At 37.9% G+C, this 15,933-nt stretch overlaps 1 protein-coding gene across 1 annotated transcript; it reads right to left on the bottom strand.

Moving 5' to 3' along the window:
- Positions 1-120: 120 nt before the first annotated feature.
- Positions 121-15,125, bottom strand: hspbap1 (hspb associated protein 1). Its single transcript, XM_053329182.1, has 7 exons — positions 14,927-15,125; positions 13,223-13,407; positions 11,309-11,445; positions 8,610-8,781; positions 5,200-5,283; positions 4,623-4,733; positions 121-2,254 (listed from the first exon to the last, which is right to left on the bottom strand). Exons 1-7 carry the CDS (start codon positions 15,123-15,125, stop codon positions 1,658-1,660), a joined length of 1,485 nt encoding a protein of 494 aa, XP_053185157.1. The 3' UTR covers positions 121-1,657.
- Positions 15,126-15,933: the final 808 nt, after the last annotated feature.

Genomic DNA, 15,933 nt, shown 5'->3' with positions numbered 1-15,933 from the left:
AGCTACAAGAACATGAAAAATCAGCGTTGTTTATTGGAGAAATATGTAACACTTACAGCAAGTATTTAAAATGGCAATCCAAATACAAAAAATTGGGCAGTATTATCTCTCCTGTCTCCTCCTTCCCAGGCTCAAAGCTCTCGTGAGAATCTGCCTCAATTGATCCAGTTTGCTTGCTTCTGTGGCTGCAGCACAGTGTGTTCGTGTGCTAATGTTTCACATCTGGCAACCTTGGGTGTCGAAACGGGCGTCAACCTGATCTCACAGAAATATGTGAAATGACTTCGACCTGCTCTTAACACTGTATTACGTGGTGGTGGCACATGATGCGTTAAAATCACTCGCCAGCACCATGATCAGGTTGAATGGGCAGTTGGCAGAATTTCAATTTACTATGTTTCCTTAATTGATCAAATATCATGTCATTTTATGAGTTAGAACAGTAAATATACCACATATTGGTTCTTTAATACATCAAGATGATCATTTGTTTACCTTCATTTTTTTGTGAGCTACACTTCTGTAAAAACACAAACTGCCATTATGGGCCGGGATGGAGTTATTTGGTGGGAACTAAATACATCTAAATGGAAAACAGTCAGCAATATTGTAAAGCACTGTATGTGATTTGTAGTTTGTGCTCCAATACATGCAAAACCACTTTAAACTGTATCATCCTGAAAAGTCATAAAATACTTGTTGAACACTTTATTCAGGGAAATGTGTAAATGATGCTGCTCCCTGTAAAGTTAACTGTAAATAGACTATTGTGATGCTGAAACGTGTTTTTGTGCTGTTGGAAATTTGAATGAACATTTAAAATATGCTTTGTTGTCAGTTTTCTGATTCACATCACTGGAACAATTTTGCACTGCAGTATATTGTGTTTGAAGTGTAAATATCTGTGCCCTGCTCTTGTCAGGACGCTAGTAATTAGCAGAGACATTATTAATGAAAATATTGCATTTGTTATTTTTGTACATGAGCATCATTCCCTTTTCTCATAGTGTGTGTAACTTGTGGTGGCAGATTGTATTTAAACAGACCTGCTTCATTCATTGCTCCTTACCCAGTTGCCATCAATCACTGGGCCATTACACTCAGCCCTCGTTGCCTGTTAAATGACAATTCTCATCAATAAATGACAGAGGGAACATTATGCTGAAAATAAATGCTCATATCCCATGAATATTATCTTGAATTATTTGGCGTATTAGCATACAAAATTGATTTAAGTGGTCATTTTTCTTGCTGCGGGGAGCACCAAACAGGATTAGTATGTGCAGGACAAACAAAACAAGGAAACGTTAGAGCCCACTCGATGGCGTCACTCGTCGCATTAAAGTTTGTTTTGGTTTGTGACTTCTCGCATTTGGGGTTAATCTCTGGAAGACCTTGACAGATGAGAGGAGAGAAAGAGAGAATAAAAAAGTAGGGTGAAATGCTTCATTAATCTTCATCTTTCCTGCCCTCGCTTTTTTAAAATGACACTGAAGCAACAGCAGTAGCTGGGAGGATGGGGATTTTTCTTTTCACAGCTCTAAATTACAGCGAGACATCCAGAGGAGACGAGCTAAGACAGGCACATCCTGACATTTTCACGCTGTGCCATTACTAGTCAGTCAGGAGCATTATTGGATATTCAGGTCTGTGAATATTAAAGCTGGAGTGTTGTGGTGGACCTGTGTCTTCCTCCATGTCTTTCCAATAGAAGTTCAGTGACACGGGCGATGACATCAGGATGCACCAGGCAGTCAAGCAGGTCATTAGTGGTTATTGTTGTGTGTATTGATTCCCGACTGTCCTCTGAGTCCTGTGTGTTCCCATCACCGCGGTCACATGGTCTACTGTGAGTTAAACCAGGGCTACATTCATGTTTCCCCTGGTGGACTCTGACAGCAGATGTACGCTCTGTTCTTGGAGCTGCAGCACAGACATCATGAGTTTGGCTCACACAGTTCCTGGAGGATTTAACCTCCGGATCTTTCGGGGTCAGGCCCATTGTGTCTGGTGTGTCCTCTTGCTGATAGAGCACAGGTATGAGATAAGGCCCAAAGGGAGAAAAGACAGGTGCAGAATAATTAACAGGGTCACTGTTAATCCGGACTTGTCCGCTAGAATCCCGCTTGACTGGACGGGTGTCCTTTGGGTCGTTGGTCAGTTTAAGGTGCTGGACGCTCTTTTGTCTTTGAGTGCAGGCCTTCACTGCCAGATTCACATACTGCATGTTCTCATTATGGGATGCTACTCCTTCCTGCAGAGACAAGAAGGACAAAGGTTAGAGAGGTTTAAAGAGTTCAAAAAGCAACAGCTGCCAAGTCAACAATCAGTTACTTACCACTGTGTGTTGACTTCCTTTTATATCTAAATGTCAATACACATCTGGAGTTAGGAGGGAGAGGGTCTAAAGAGGCTGCTGTCTGAATAACACAGTTGTCAAGTTCAACTTCAGGCCTTTCATAAAAATGTAAATTATGATGCATCTGTGAATAGTGTGTAGAATGTGAAAATGTATGACTTTAGTGACCCCAAGTGGTAGTATTAACATAAACCGACAGCACCAATTTTTACTGGGATTGACTGATTGGCTACTGAATATTTTGGGGTACCCTCTGTACTTTCAGTAATGTCTGTCTTCACAAGCTGAGGTCTAATATACTCAGCATGGCCCTGCAGAACCTCCATTACAGCTTATTTTCAGCTGCTGCAGAAAGGCCACAGTAAAAAAAGACTCAAATAATTTTCTAAATAATTCAAACTGTCTGATTTATAGCTGGTCTGTTAACTCAAGAGTAGCAAGAAAAGCTTCTAAAATATAGATTTTAGGGAAAAAAAGGGGTCCTTGGCTTCTCTTTTTGTAGGTAATTTAGTCTCTCATTAAAATCTGTTTCTACACTGCAGCTCATACTGTGACTATACAGTAAATGCCCGCAGTATAAATACACAGAGAAAGAAGCATGTGTCTGTTTCATTCGTCTTACAGTGTGTTTGTTTTTTTTACGCATGAAATATTAAAAGAATGTCACAATCAATGCTTTGTGTGCAGCAAAAAAAAAAAACCCCGAAAGGGACAATAAACTATATCTTATCTTATCTCAGATATGCTTCACGCCAATTCAGTTTCGCAATGGAGGACTTGTGCCAAACTAAAAAACAGTTAACTGAATGTAGTGTACACTCATGGCTGGAGCTACCATATAGGCAATCTGGGCAAATGCCTAGGGGCCCTTAAGCAGAAAGGGGTCCTCAATGATGGGAGAGAAAAAAATCAGTGTGGTTTTTTGTTGTTGTTGAGCTTTATAAAAATATGACACAAGGCTTGACCCATTCTCTTGATATTGATAATTATTGTCACTGTCAGAAACCTGGTACGTCCAAAACAAAATATGATCATATGATTATCCAATCAGACAACAATACAAGTTGTTTAGGGGACATAAGCTACAGTGTCTAGGGGGCCCTAGAGGTATTAATGCAGCCTTGTGTACACTGATGGTCACAAGACAAGCGCTGAAGACCATCATGCATTGTGCAATCAGAAAAAAGGCAGATTTAGTGAAGGCCTACAATATGGATGAATATCTATACTGAGTCCTGTCAAAGATGACAATTCACAACCTTGTGACTTTTGGGGCAGAAAAAGAGAGACTGACTTGCACACACACAAGTGAACATTGTACAAAGATAGGCAGAGCTACACATATCAAAAGACACACCAATGTCTACTGTTATTTTCCACAACCCCAGCATGCTCATCACCTCATTCTCCATTTATCATACTCTACTCCCACACTATCCCTGATCTCCTGCATTCTCAATTCTCACACCACATATCCTGTTCTTTAGCTGAATCTCTCCACATACACTCTGCCTCGAACTTTTTCACAGAAAATTACTGTTGCAACTTGACCTCTACCATACCATATATACAAATTACCATAATATTCAATCCGTTAATATGGTCAAGAGTACTCATTTGGACCTAATTTCAGCTTAATATAGCGCCCGACCGACATTTTGGTTAGCCAATATTGATCACAGATAGGTCAATATCGGCTATAATATCAGTATCAGCATATATATTGTCTGATATTTTTTTTTCCTTAATTCAAGTCTAATATATACGTACATGGGTTTTTTTGTTATATATGTTTTTGTTATTTATTTAATTGTAGTTAGTTTAGTTAGTTATAGTTATTTATCGTTATTAAATTCCCAGTGAAGTTTACTGTTCCAGTGCACTGATATCATCTTCTACAATAAAGTTTATTGTCAAATGGTAAAATATACTTTCATTACATATCTTTGTACAAGTGTTTTTAAGACCTCATTACAAAAAAATGACATATATATAAAATGATCCTGTGATATATCCTTAATATCGGTATGAGCATCAGATCTTTAAATAGTAAGAAATGAAGAGTGAACGCATATACAGTAGATGCAACCTTTGTGTTTTCCATTATCATTATGAACTGAGACTACTTGTCTTTGTTATTGTGTTCAGGATTATTACTTGGTGGCTGAGTGGAAGGTATCCACACAAGCAAAGGTTAACAATTCTAATCAGTGAGCTACTCATTTAAGCGCATAATTAAAAAATCAGAGGATTAATTTGCTACCTCGGTGGGGTTGAGCCACTCGTCAGCGTTGTCATCACTCGACGCGCTTTTAAGGGCGCAGACGACAGCTTTGGTCACCGCTTCGTTAACTCTCGCCACGTCATCCCCTTCCTGTGTGGGAATAAAAAAAAAAGTCAGGCAAACATAAAGGATGAACGCTATCAAGATAATTACACTGAATGACAAAGACAGTCTGGACATATGCTGCAGACACAGTTTGTTGTGTCTGTAACCTTGTAGTGGAAGCTGGAGAAGGGGACCTGCTCTCTAAATAAACAGTTGTCTGGTAGCAGGAGGGGGGAGCTTTTTTTTTTGTCATGCCACGCGTGCTCACTCATCATAATGATTGAGAATCTTTTACTGTCAGGTCTGTTCATTACTCAAAGATGAGAAGGGGAGAGGGGAGGGGGGAGGGGGGCTTCATCCAGGATTAAACAGAGTAGGGTCCTTGTCTGGAGCAAAGAAGAGAATATGTGCGCCTCATCTTTAAATGCCAAATTTGTCATCGTGTTTACATTATGTCAAGTTTTTAGCTGAAGAGTTCAAGGTGAGGAAGAGGGAACGGCTAGATGCTTACCAGTTCAATCCAGGAGTTAACGCTCACTGTGATGGGATCCACTGATTCCACATAGTGCCACCAATGTTTGGGAACATAAAGCACCTGAGCAGAGAAGATAATAAAAAAAGTCCTTAATTCTGATACTGTGTAACTTTAGAGAATACATAATTATAGTGATCATCCACTAGATGGCAGCATACACCTTCCGCCTCCTACAGACAGTCAGCACATCATCCATTCATTAAGTGACTTCATAAAAATGGGCGAGCCTTATCGATTGGTCCTGATTCATTCATGACCCGTGCTCTAAGCAGACATGAAGAATGATCTGTCCTGTGATAGGTGGAGGTGGAACTATCTCACAGGGAGGTTATTGTGGACATAGAGTAGTATCTGTATAGACAGCTGTAGTGTTTCACTGAATGGTAAAAAGAATCTAAGCATAAAAGTCTACTTGTAGTTTTCAACTGTAGATAAACCAGTAAGACAAAATAAGCCACAGCATTGACTGTCAGGGTTCAAGGTGAGATCTCACACCAAAGGCCAGTGCCTCATTCTTCTTTTTTTAGAACCTTTTTATCATTATTTTCTCCTGCATGCATTCGTCTCAAATTGTTCTTTGAAACTTGTTTTTGTTCATTTTCTTTACGTTGTTGTCATCTGTACTTGTTCTGTCTTATTATCAGCTACGATCACCTGTATGAAAGCTGCTGTATAAATAAAGTTTGATTGATTGATTGATTGATTGATTGATTGATGGATATGTGGATGACTGAGTTATTGAAGTTAGAAGGTTGATGATTTGACATGAGTGTGGATCCGAATTTCATTTGATTGAATTAATCATTATTAGCATATGATCATTGTCTTCTTCATCTATATATACATTAACTTGTGACACTATGGGTGGATGGATGGTATTATAGAAATGTTTTTGATGATAATGCACTTTTGTATTCGGGAGATGGTTGGGTGAATTGAAGTCATACATATGTCTTGTTCACTTCTCTCACTTTATGTGGAAATACTTTCAAAAATCCTTGGTAACTATTGTCACGGCAACAAGTCCAAACCTGTAAAATGCATCTTATTGACAGTTAGTTAGATCATGAGCAGGATGTTTTCGGCTGAAATCCATACATATGGTTTCCTCAGAGATATAATGAAGTTGTGTAGTGTAATATACAAAAATATAAACACTAATAAAGTTTTAACACTAAAAAAGAAGCAATTGAAATTCTCAGAACACATGGCATTTAATTTGACATTAAAATGGGAACACTAAGACTTGTTTACACAGTCAAAGCTGCTTTTTCAGACATTTTAATGAGGCTTCATTTTCAAATCAGCCTTATAATTATGGAGACATCGTAGGGCACCATGTGGAACTAAATAACACCACTAATAATGCAGCAACCCAACACACACAACATTTAAGTCCATGGATCTATTGCCCCAGTGCATGCTGGGAGGAATGAAATGACAGCTGATCATGGTTTCAACTCTCTGCTCATTTTGCCTTCAATTCTAAATAAAAGCAAACTATTATTTAAGATACCTACATCCAGAGTTAATAAATCAGTCTTTAGCTAATTGTTGAATTAACAGGATCATTTTAGCATGATAACAGCATGTAAGCCTGGATTAGTTGGGCCATGTGTGAAGAACAGGGCAAAGATTATAGTCATGTTATCAAATATAAGAAGGGAGATTTTTGTGTTTAGATTCCTTTCACTATATTCAGCCCCTAAAGGTCAAGGAAGAAAATCTGTGATATATTTACATGAAATAAAACCAGCCAAATGACCTGCTGTGGTATCAGTAGTAATCCTCACACAGTGCTCTACATCCAGTTTCCAGAGGTACCTGACAGCTGGGTCTGACAATGCTCATGGGAGATGAGGAGGGGTATTTAGCACGCTGCTGGAGCTCTGACACACGCAGACAGTGAAAAAGAGACAGATGGCTAATTGCTTTGTCACCGTTTTCACTCTTGAAAAACAAAACAATGCAGCTGGAATCTGAAATGAGGCCAAGAAGGGCGAATACATTTAGAAAGACTTTTTCAGTGAGCAGAAAACTCTCTGAAAATGAGTGCATCATGACACCTCAATGATAACTTCACACGCTCCTAAAGCAGATGATAGGAACCTGCCTGATCTGTCAGTTGATCTACTGACCTCGACTCAACCCTGTAGCTTTACTCCAGAGCAGACACCCAGAGTGATGACGCGGTCAGCTTACTTAACCGTCTGCTTCCGCTCCGTATAAAACCTCCAGCTTGTTGAAGGTGACGCGGTTAAACGGAGGCGGGGGCCAGATTTGAAATTGGAACACAAGTCACGACCGTCGCCTCGCTTTTCACCTTTATGGAGGACATCACGACACATAAATCTCACTGCTGAGTCCACTTTTTACATGTTCGGAGCTTAAGGAGGCAGAACGTTGTGTTTTATGGTTATTGCCTCTGTGTCACAAGCAGTTCATTGCATAAATGTGGAACTACTGTGTTGCATAACAGTCAATCGCTCAAAATGTCTAAAAATAGTGTTAGTCAAATATTTGATATGATTTGAAAAATATGCAGCCTCACACTTCAATACAACTAGTTAACTTAGAGCAAACAGTGTAGAAGGTTTCAATGTTTTTCTTTCTTCAGTCTAAATGAGCATGCAGGCTGTTTTTCTGGTTTGAGCTGTCCTTTGGTTTTTAATTGTATTCTTATAGATTTTAGAGTTTCATTGTCATAGGATAAAACAGTGTCCTCATTAATACATAGTGCATGTATCTGCAATCAAATGACATTGTTCTAACACCTCATTTGGTCATCAACTTTAATGGTTCAAAGGTGTGTTTTTAAAAAAATCTTTTGTCAAAAAAATCAGCAATTTCCTGAGTGATGGAGAGATAGTTTGCCTAGGGGAAAAACCTTAATTTAATGTCTCTGTGACTGTCACATTGGCTTTGACCTCCTTTAGGATTAGAGCAGCAACAATTAGCTCCTTAATCGTTTAGTTGACAGGTATTAAATTAATTGATCTATTTTGATAACTGATAAATTGCGTGAAGTGATTTTATTTTATGAAAGAAATAATCAAATTCTCTAATTCCAGCTTCTAAAACGTGAATATTTTCTGGTATATTCAGTCTTCTATGTAAACTGAATATCTTTGCGTTGTGGACTGTTGATCAAGACAAAATAACTTTATAGAATAAATATAAATACATTTATAGAAGGGAAATGGTGACTGACATGTTTCATCATTTTCTGACATTTCATAGACCAAACAACTAATTGATTACACAAGTAAAAAGTCAACAGATTAAATGGATAATGAAAATAATAAGTATAATACAAATAGTTACAATAGATTAAGCCAACAACATGATCACTGGGTATTTCAGAATATTGTGTCCTGGGTTCTCACCTGTCCTGGCTGCAGAGTGACCGTGTGGGCTCTGGCTTTTTGGAAATCAGGGAACTTCCTCAGGTCTGGATGCAGGATGTCCACCTGACTGAAGATACTGGACTCCTCATAGGGGATTCTTGTTGGGTAGAGTTTGGATGTGTCCTCTGGAGGGAAAAGATGCCAGCGCTTCCTGCAGACAGGAAGCATCCTAGTTAGATATAGGCCTGTCACAATAATTATCAACTTATCATACAATAACGTAATTATCAACATCATCATGTCTATATATTGACTTATCATATGATATGGACATGATGGTAAATAACTCTGTCCCCAACCATAATGGCAGCCTGTGCAGCACTGACTCTCCAATCCCCCCTTGCTTTATCATGCTATTATATCATCATTATATCAGTGGTATAAAATGATCTTCAAATGACAATAATATCGTTTATCACGATTATTTCTGAGACAATATATCGTCCAAAAAAACTAGTTATCGTGATAAGCCTAGTTAGTTAGATATTATTTCAATAAGATCAAAACACTATCAAACACTACTATGTACAGTGACATCAGTTACCTATAGAGGAACCTGTCATTTCATTCTAGTCCAAGATCACAGCTGTAAACAAAACTCTTACTGCACATGTGGAAATCATGTGGATGATCAATCAATCAAGAGGACAGAAGAATGTCTTATTATGGATCAATTATTTGTCATGATATATGATACATAGGAGAAGATCAAAGTTGACAGGCCCAAACACAAATCTATAAAAGTGAAAGCATCCGGTCCTCTCTAACCTGAAACTATGACATTGCAATATTAAGTACTTTGTGTGTCTGTGCTGTTCTAGCTCTCTATTCATCTGACCCGCCGCTGTCACAAATGTCACTCTATCAGTCAGCTCTGCTGTGTTTTCATGGATCAGCAGTGTCAAAGAACTGCTCGAGCTGGATTATATTCCATTTGAGATCAATACTAAATAAAAGAGACCCGAGACCCAATTACAAGCAGTCAGATGAAAGCGGCTGATCTCTGGGGAGAACAGTAGACTGAGATAAGATACAAAAAGACCTTTTCTCTTTTGTTTCCTGACTCTCAGTTCCCTCTCTCTCTCTCTCTCTCTCCTACCTGAGCTATGCGACAAATTAAGCGGGGCCAGGCGACAGATCACGCTCTCTGTCAGCAGTCACCGTACCCTGCACCTTTCATTTGCAAAAGTCGTAGGTGGTTAAACAGGAAGAAAACTTCCACACTCTTGTGCTGAAATACAACAACTCTTGTATATAATCCTGAACTTTCTTTCTGTGTCAGTTTTAGTTTCCTCTCTCTAATCCAGAGGCCTATACATACTGTATGACAGAACAATGTCACTTTTTAATTTGACTCATCTCGGTGGATATATCTTTATTGTATCACACAGTTTATGTATTGTTGCCAAAACTTATCATTCTGCCATTAATCTGCATTCTAAACAGATCTGTAGTTCAAAATTTGATCTAGACACTATTTATGAGGAGATTCTTAAACCGGGTCAAAATTGACCCACAACATACTGCGAGGGTGTACAATATGAACAGTGTGTAAGGGTTAAATAAATCTAAAGCAACTTCTCTTTCAAGAAACACTGACAGTTACTGTAAGTAAAACAGAAAATGCAGAAGACACATTTAATTGCTGCAACAAAAAGTAGATCCAGTAAAAGTGATTCATGGTGCAGCTTGTGGAGAAGAAAAGAACATATGTGAAATGGTAAAAGATAAATAACAACAATACATTTATATGAACAATGAATGAAAACTAGGATAGTCCGACCCTAGTTTGCCTGCACAGTCTCCTACAAACTGCCACATTTTTGCTGCAGTAGTTCTGGGTAAAGTAGTGGAGAGTATGAAACGAGTTAACATTTTACACTGCTGTTACTGTTGTGTACCTTATACCCGTCACAAAAAATTACAACATTCATTTATGAACATTAACCACTTAATCAGTTTACATAGATTACAGAGAGACTGTAACTACAGCGTTATCAACACAAATATCTTAAGTACTTACTCGTAATGATAATCGTCTAGGAGATGAGTACCACATCTTGTTTAAATGTTAGTATGTCAGTATAATTAATAGCGGGAAATGGTAATTGCCAAAGTGCTATTTAAACCCTCCACTCTGGCTCCAGTTAATTTGTTCATATAATTTAGATAAGCCACAAGTGAATGCAAATGAGGGGGGGCCTTCTTGAAAAATGTTTTAGTTTTTCTTCATGTAATTTATGTTGCTGCTGTGAACCATCATTTTGGCCATTATTGTATTCCATTTGAAAGTGGAAATGTAATTATTTAGTTCCACTTCTCAGTTTATAAAAGGAAGTGTTTTCTGCTTCAGTCAGTATATGGGGTCACAAAATCTACATTTCTTTAGCAGGAATCTACATGGGTTTTTTTTTTGAGAAATAATTTTTTATCTGGTTAGGGAGAATTAGGGAGTGAAGAAATTCTGATATTGATATATTTTTTTACATACAGAATATATCCATAAACACACATTTTTGGAGTGATCCCTTAAAATGTGGTTATCAAACATTTGTGACATTTGTAATGGAGGATATGATATTTTACGGTTCAACAATAAACTTGTTTGGATAATATTACATCAGTGCACTGAAACAGTAAAACTACAAGTCAATATAATGTAAATGTATCATCCTTACCGTCCTTGCACCTGCAGCACCAGATTACAGCCGTAAGAGTCCAGGTGACATGGAGTGTTGGCCCCCTTTGTACCAATCCATAAGGTGCTCTCTCTCCCATTACGCTCCTTAAAACCGAACTCAGACCACTTTACATCCTGCACCACACAAACACACACACCAACATCAAGAACATTTACCCACCTGAAATGTGAAAACATAAATAACAGTCAGATTTTTACATTTCGAAGCCTTGTCCCTGGTAATGACACGAAACGGAGACAAGACTCACATTTTCACAACTGCCATAATTCTGCTGTAAGCTCAGAGACATACCCCCCCTCACCTCGTCAGCTTCTTTGAGAGGGCCTATTATGGGTAACCAGTGAATGCTTCTGTGTAGAAAAACCCCAGCAACAGTATTTGTCATCTTTCAAGAGAAATCGGCCTGTCAATCATGTCCTGCCTGAGCACAAAGGTGTAGCAATCACGCCAGCATCCTGAATAATGAAGTCATTACTATGTATGCAGGCAGCTGTAAATGACAGACTGGTCAATCTAGCCTTCAGGCAGTCCTTTACACAGCACCATTTATCCTGTAAAAAAGCCCACGTCTGCCTGTCTCAAAGACATGAATGTCAGCAGGTAATAATTGCGCGGGGAAGCCCAATAAAAATTTATCACGGAAATAAAAATGAAATGAATGTGTTGCAGTGGCTGGAGAAAAGGATGGCACTTTTATGTCTTTACCTATCGGAGGAACAAGAATAGCAGCTTATATAAAGCTGTTACGGCAAAAGCTGAACATTTTAATTGAAAAATAGGAAAAAAATAGAAGAGTAAAAATTAGCATTTTGGGAAAAAAGAGACTAGAGAGGAATATTTTGGGTCTTTCAATATGCAATTTTTTCATTCAATATGCAATTTTTTGACAAGATGATGCTCTTGCAATTAGATTAGAAGGTAATGGGTATTTTTTAAAGAAAATGTAGTATTCATAACATTGCTTTGTTTGCTTGGACTGTAGGTGCTGATGTCATACTTTTAGAAGGATTTTTCTTTCACTAGTTTTAATATGGCATTATACCTGCTTAACCAGTTGGTCATTCATTTATATGCAAAACAGGCTCATTATTTGAAGCTTAACACATAAAACTAGATCTAACAAAACAAGAAATGAAACTAAATCTGTGATGTGTGTTTGCTGCCTCAGCCTGACCTCACTGCGAAGAGTTGTTCAAGATAACATGATTTAATATGAGTGCATTGCTTGAAATAAATAGATCCAGGTTCTGGGTAAAGGGAGAAAATGATTTACCATGAGGTACATAACTATGCTTGGTTTGATCTGTTTAGTATCCCCAATATTCATCAAGCTCTATTTGATCAGAAATACACTATTTTAACAGACAGAATAGCTTAACACACACTACAATCACTGGTATGTTGCAAAAAAACTACTTACCTAAGTTGTAATGTCATTACAAAATTTGAGGTGTCAATTACATTATGTGCTCAAACATGTCTGTTGGTTTTCATTTGGGCCAACTGGCCTATTATCTTAACACTTACATATTGTTGAGGGTCAAATTTGACCCATTCTTACATTTGGAAGCTGTAAAATCACTTTACACACATTTCTTTTATCTAGACTGTTCCTCGTGTGACCAACAAAATACATCTTTTTTTATTTTTGTGCAGCTGATACACATTTTTATATATATGCAAATGTACAAGTTTAACCTATGTTCATTTTTAAAAAACTAAACATTCAAACATGTTGTTGTATTCATCATATTCTATAAAATCCACCTGGATCATAAACTAGTGATTATGAATGTTTCTTTTTCCATAAGATGAATCAAACAGAAGGATTAATCAAACCTTTATTAATGATTGATGGGGAATTTATGAAGACTAATTATGAGTAATTACCTCAAACATGGAAGGCTGGTCTTGAAACAGCATGGCAATGTACTTGTAGTCAGCATAGGCCCAGTACTCTGAGTAGGGGTAGGCAGAGAAAGACCCAACGTGGGCCCCAGTCTGACCCCGGGTCCAGCTGAGAAATTGCGCCAGCTTGGCCTCCACATAGGAGCACTGGGTTTCAAACAGAGGAGCTGTGAGAATGGGAAAAGAAACAACAAAAGCAGAGTAATCATTGGCAAATTGTGATAAAGTTTCAGCAAAACAATTCAGTTGATGCACGCTAAAAGAAATGCAACTCACATAACCAGAATCACAGCTCTATGCATCATCACAGAGGCGTGCAATTTTGTTTTACTCGCTTTTATGAGAAAAATAAATCTCCGTTGTAATGATTTACTCTTGGTTTTTTGTTTTAGTAAACAAAGTGCGTCTACGCTTGAGTGATAGCATTTATAATCCATCATGAGCAATGCGCTCTTGTCAGCTGTAGCAGCTGAAAAAAAAGATGATTTAGAAATCTAATTAGCCAGCTTTTATCAGAGGACACGCTCTCTGTTATTCATCACAGAAGGAGTCATTACTGTAGCTGTTAGAGCCACATGGAGGGCAATGTACACCAGATGCTAAAAAGACAAAAAGCTCCTGAGGTTCTTCTTATGTGACGTTTTAAAATCAGATCATTAAACAACCTCCGATACTTCATCTGGTTCTACTAACAGTGTAACCTGCAAATCAACACTCGTCAGAGGATATAATACACAAGACTGCAGGCAATTATTAGGTTATTTCCCTTCAAAGCTCTATGCATGGATATTATAAGATACACAAAAAACAGGAAAGGTATATGTTCACACCATATACACTCACTGACCACTTTATTAGGAACACCTGTGCAATCTTATTCAATCCAATACAACCGCTCTGCTTTAAATTCTACATTAATGAAGCTTATACATTTTAAGTCTTTGTTGACATTGCCAAGAAGGTAATAATTCTACTTCATGTTTATTATTGAGGTCATAGTGGGTGTATTAGGGTGCTATATATTGAATGGTCTCCTTAATATTTTGTCCACTCCACTCCGCGAAATATTAGGAACACCAGTCAGTATAATGAACCTCAGTACACTAACACTGCTTAGTACGAGCTCAGTAATAAACATGATCCCTTTTTTAACAATGTTGACAAAAACTGAAAATGTATATACTTCAAAAAAGTAGAATTTAGATTGAATTAGATTGCACAGGTGTAACTAATGATGTATATCAGATGTAAATACATTGCATTTCAGAGGACAGATAAAACAAATGGTCCAAGAGAGAATGTCTCCATGGGATCTACTGACATGTCAGCTTAGATCCCAATAACCACTATGAGTCTGCCTCTATTTATGAGGTAATTTCCTTTTCATCATTGTCTGGGCCCTTCAGTTATGGATGTTTCTTCTTCAAAATGTGTATGCAACATATCTTTTTAGTAATGCATAAATGCAATTAAATATCATATATGTATTGTCAACATTATTAGCTATTTTTAATTATTTAAAAATCTTTTTAGTACTTTCAGAACAGCCTGGCTCTGTTTTGCTTGGCATGTAGCATGAATTGGATCTTTTTGGGTCACATTCAGTCTGCTTTCATTTTGCAAGTTCAATCTAGGTGATTTATCACACAACCTATATCTGTTGGAATTAATCTTCTTCTCTCCTACCATATGTCTGCTCTTTTTTCCCAAGTCTGAATCGCACAAGTCTGTCACCAAGGCAGCCAGACAGGTGCTCTGCAGTCCAGCGGAGAACGGGCCAGCCACAGGTCATATTCAGGAAGACTGCTGGCTGCTGCAAATCATGCACAATCCTCTGAGTCTCTTCCGGAGTGAAGGGTTTAACGGAGGCTGCGGTGGTGGCCATGACCTGTAGTGTACAAAGACAGCAAGTTGGAAAACACATGATGAAGATATACATGAATATAATGGTGAACAAGACTTTTATATATGTTTAAGCTTGCTGAAAAACAGCTGTTATCATGTGCCTCTCTACAGTACTTGCTCCTTCTTAAGGGTTTTGTCATTCAACAACAGTGTGCACCCATTTTCAGTATAAATTAAATAAAACAAAACCTAAACATGGCCACAATTGTATGTCAATCAGGAGCCTGATTTCCAACCACGTTTGTGCCTGTAGCATAAACAGTCATGTCATTCTGTCAGGGAAGTAATCTATCAGAACTTATGACAGATACTTACAGAATGAGCCATCTAAAGCACTAATAATACACTTAATAGTAAAACCATAATAATCCTCCATTCTTCTTCAAAGGTGCAAAATTGAGTTGTTGTAGCTGTTTTTTGATACAAAGTTAACTTCTCTTTAAGAATACTTGTGTTAAAAGTTGCCCACTTTGGTAGTCCCCCCCCCCCCCCCCATTTTCCTTTTTTGATAGTATTAGTGATTAGCTGTGACAGACGTTTTCCACCCGTAAACATAAGCTAGTCATAGCACTTTTGTTTCACTTATTGTCCGGATAACATTCAGAATGAATGGGAGCCGCCTTTAAACAAAATTATATTCACTATTCACTCACGACTGATAAGATTAGCGTTGTTGTTGTTTCAGCTAACAATAAGATGTTTAACTTCGTTCAGGTGAGCGTTATCTTCGCTATCAGTGGTCCACTCCACCGTCAATGATAACAGGAAAGATGACGTTAGCTAGGTTA

Source organism: Scomber japonicus, chromosome 11 (assembly GCF_027409825.1).
Source record: "Scomber japonicus isolate fScoJap1 chromosome 11, fScoJap1.pri, whole genome shotgun sequence".
In the NCBI taxonomy this organism is placed as follows: domain Eukaryota; kingdom Metazoa; phylum Chordata; class Actinopteri; order Scombriformes; family Scombridae; genus Scomber; species Scomber japonicus.
Note: the sequence above shows the minus strand (reverse complement) of the source record. Positions and strands in the feature narration are given on the sequence as shown.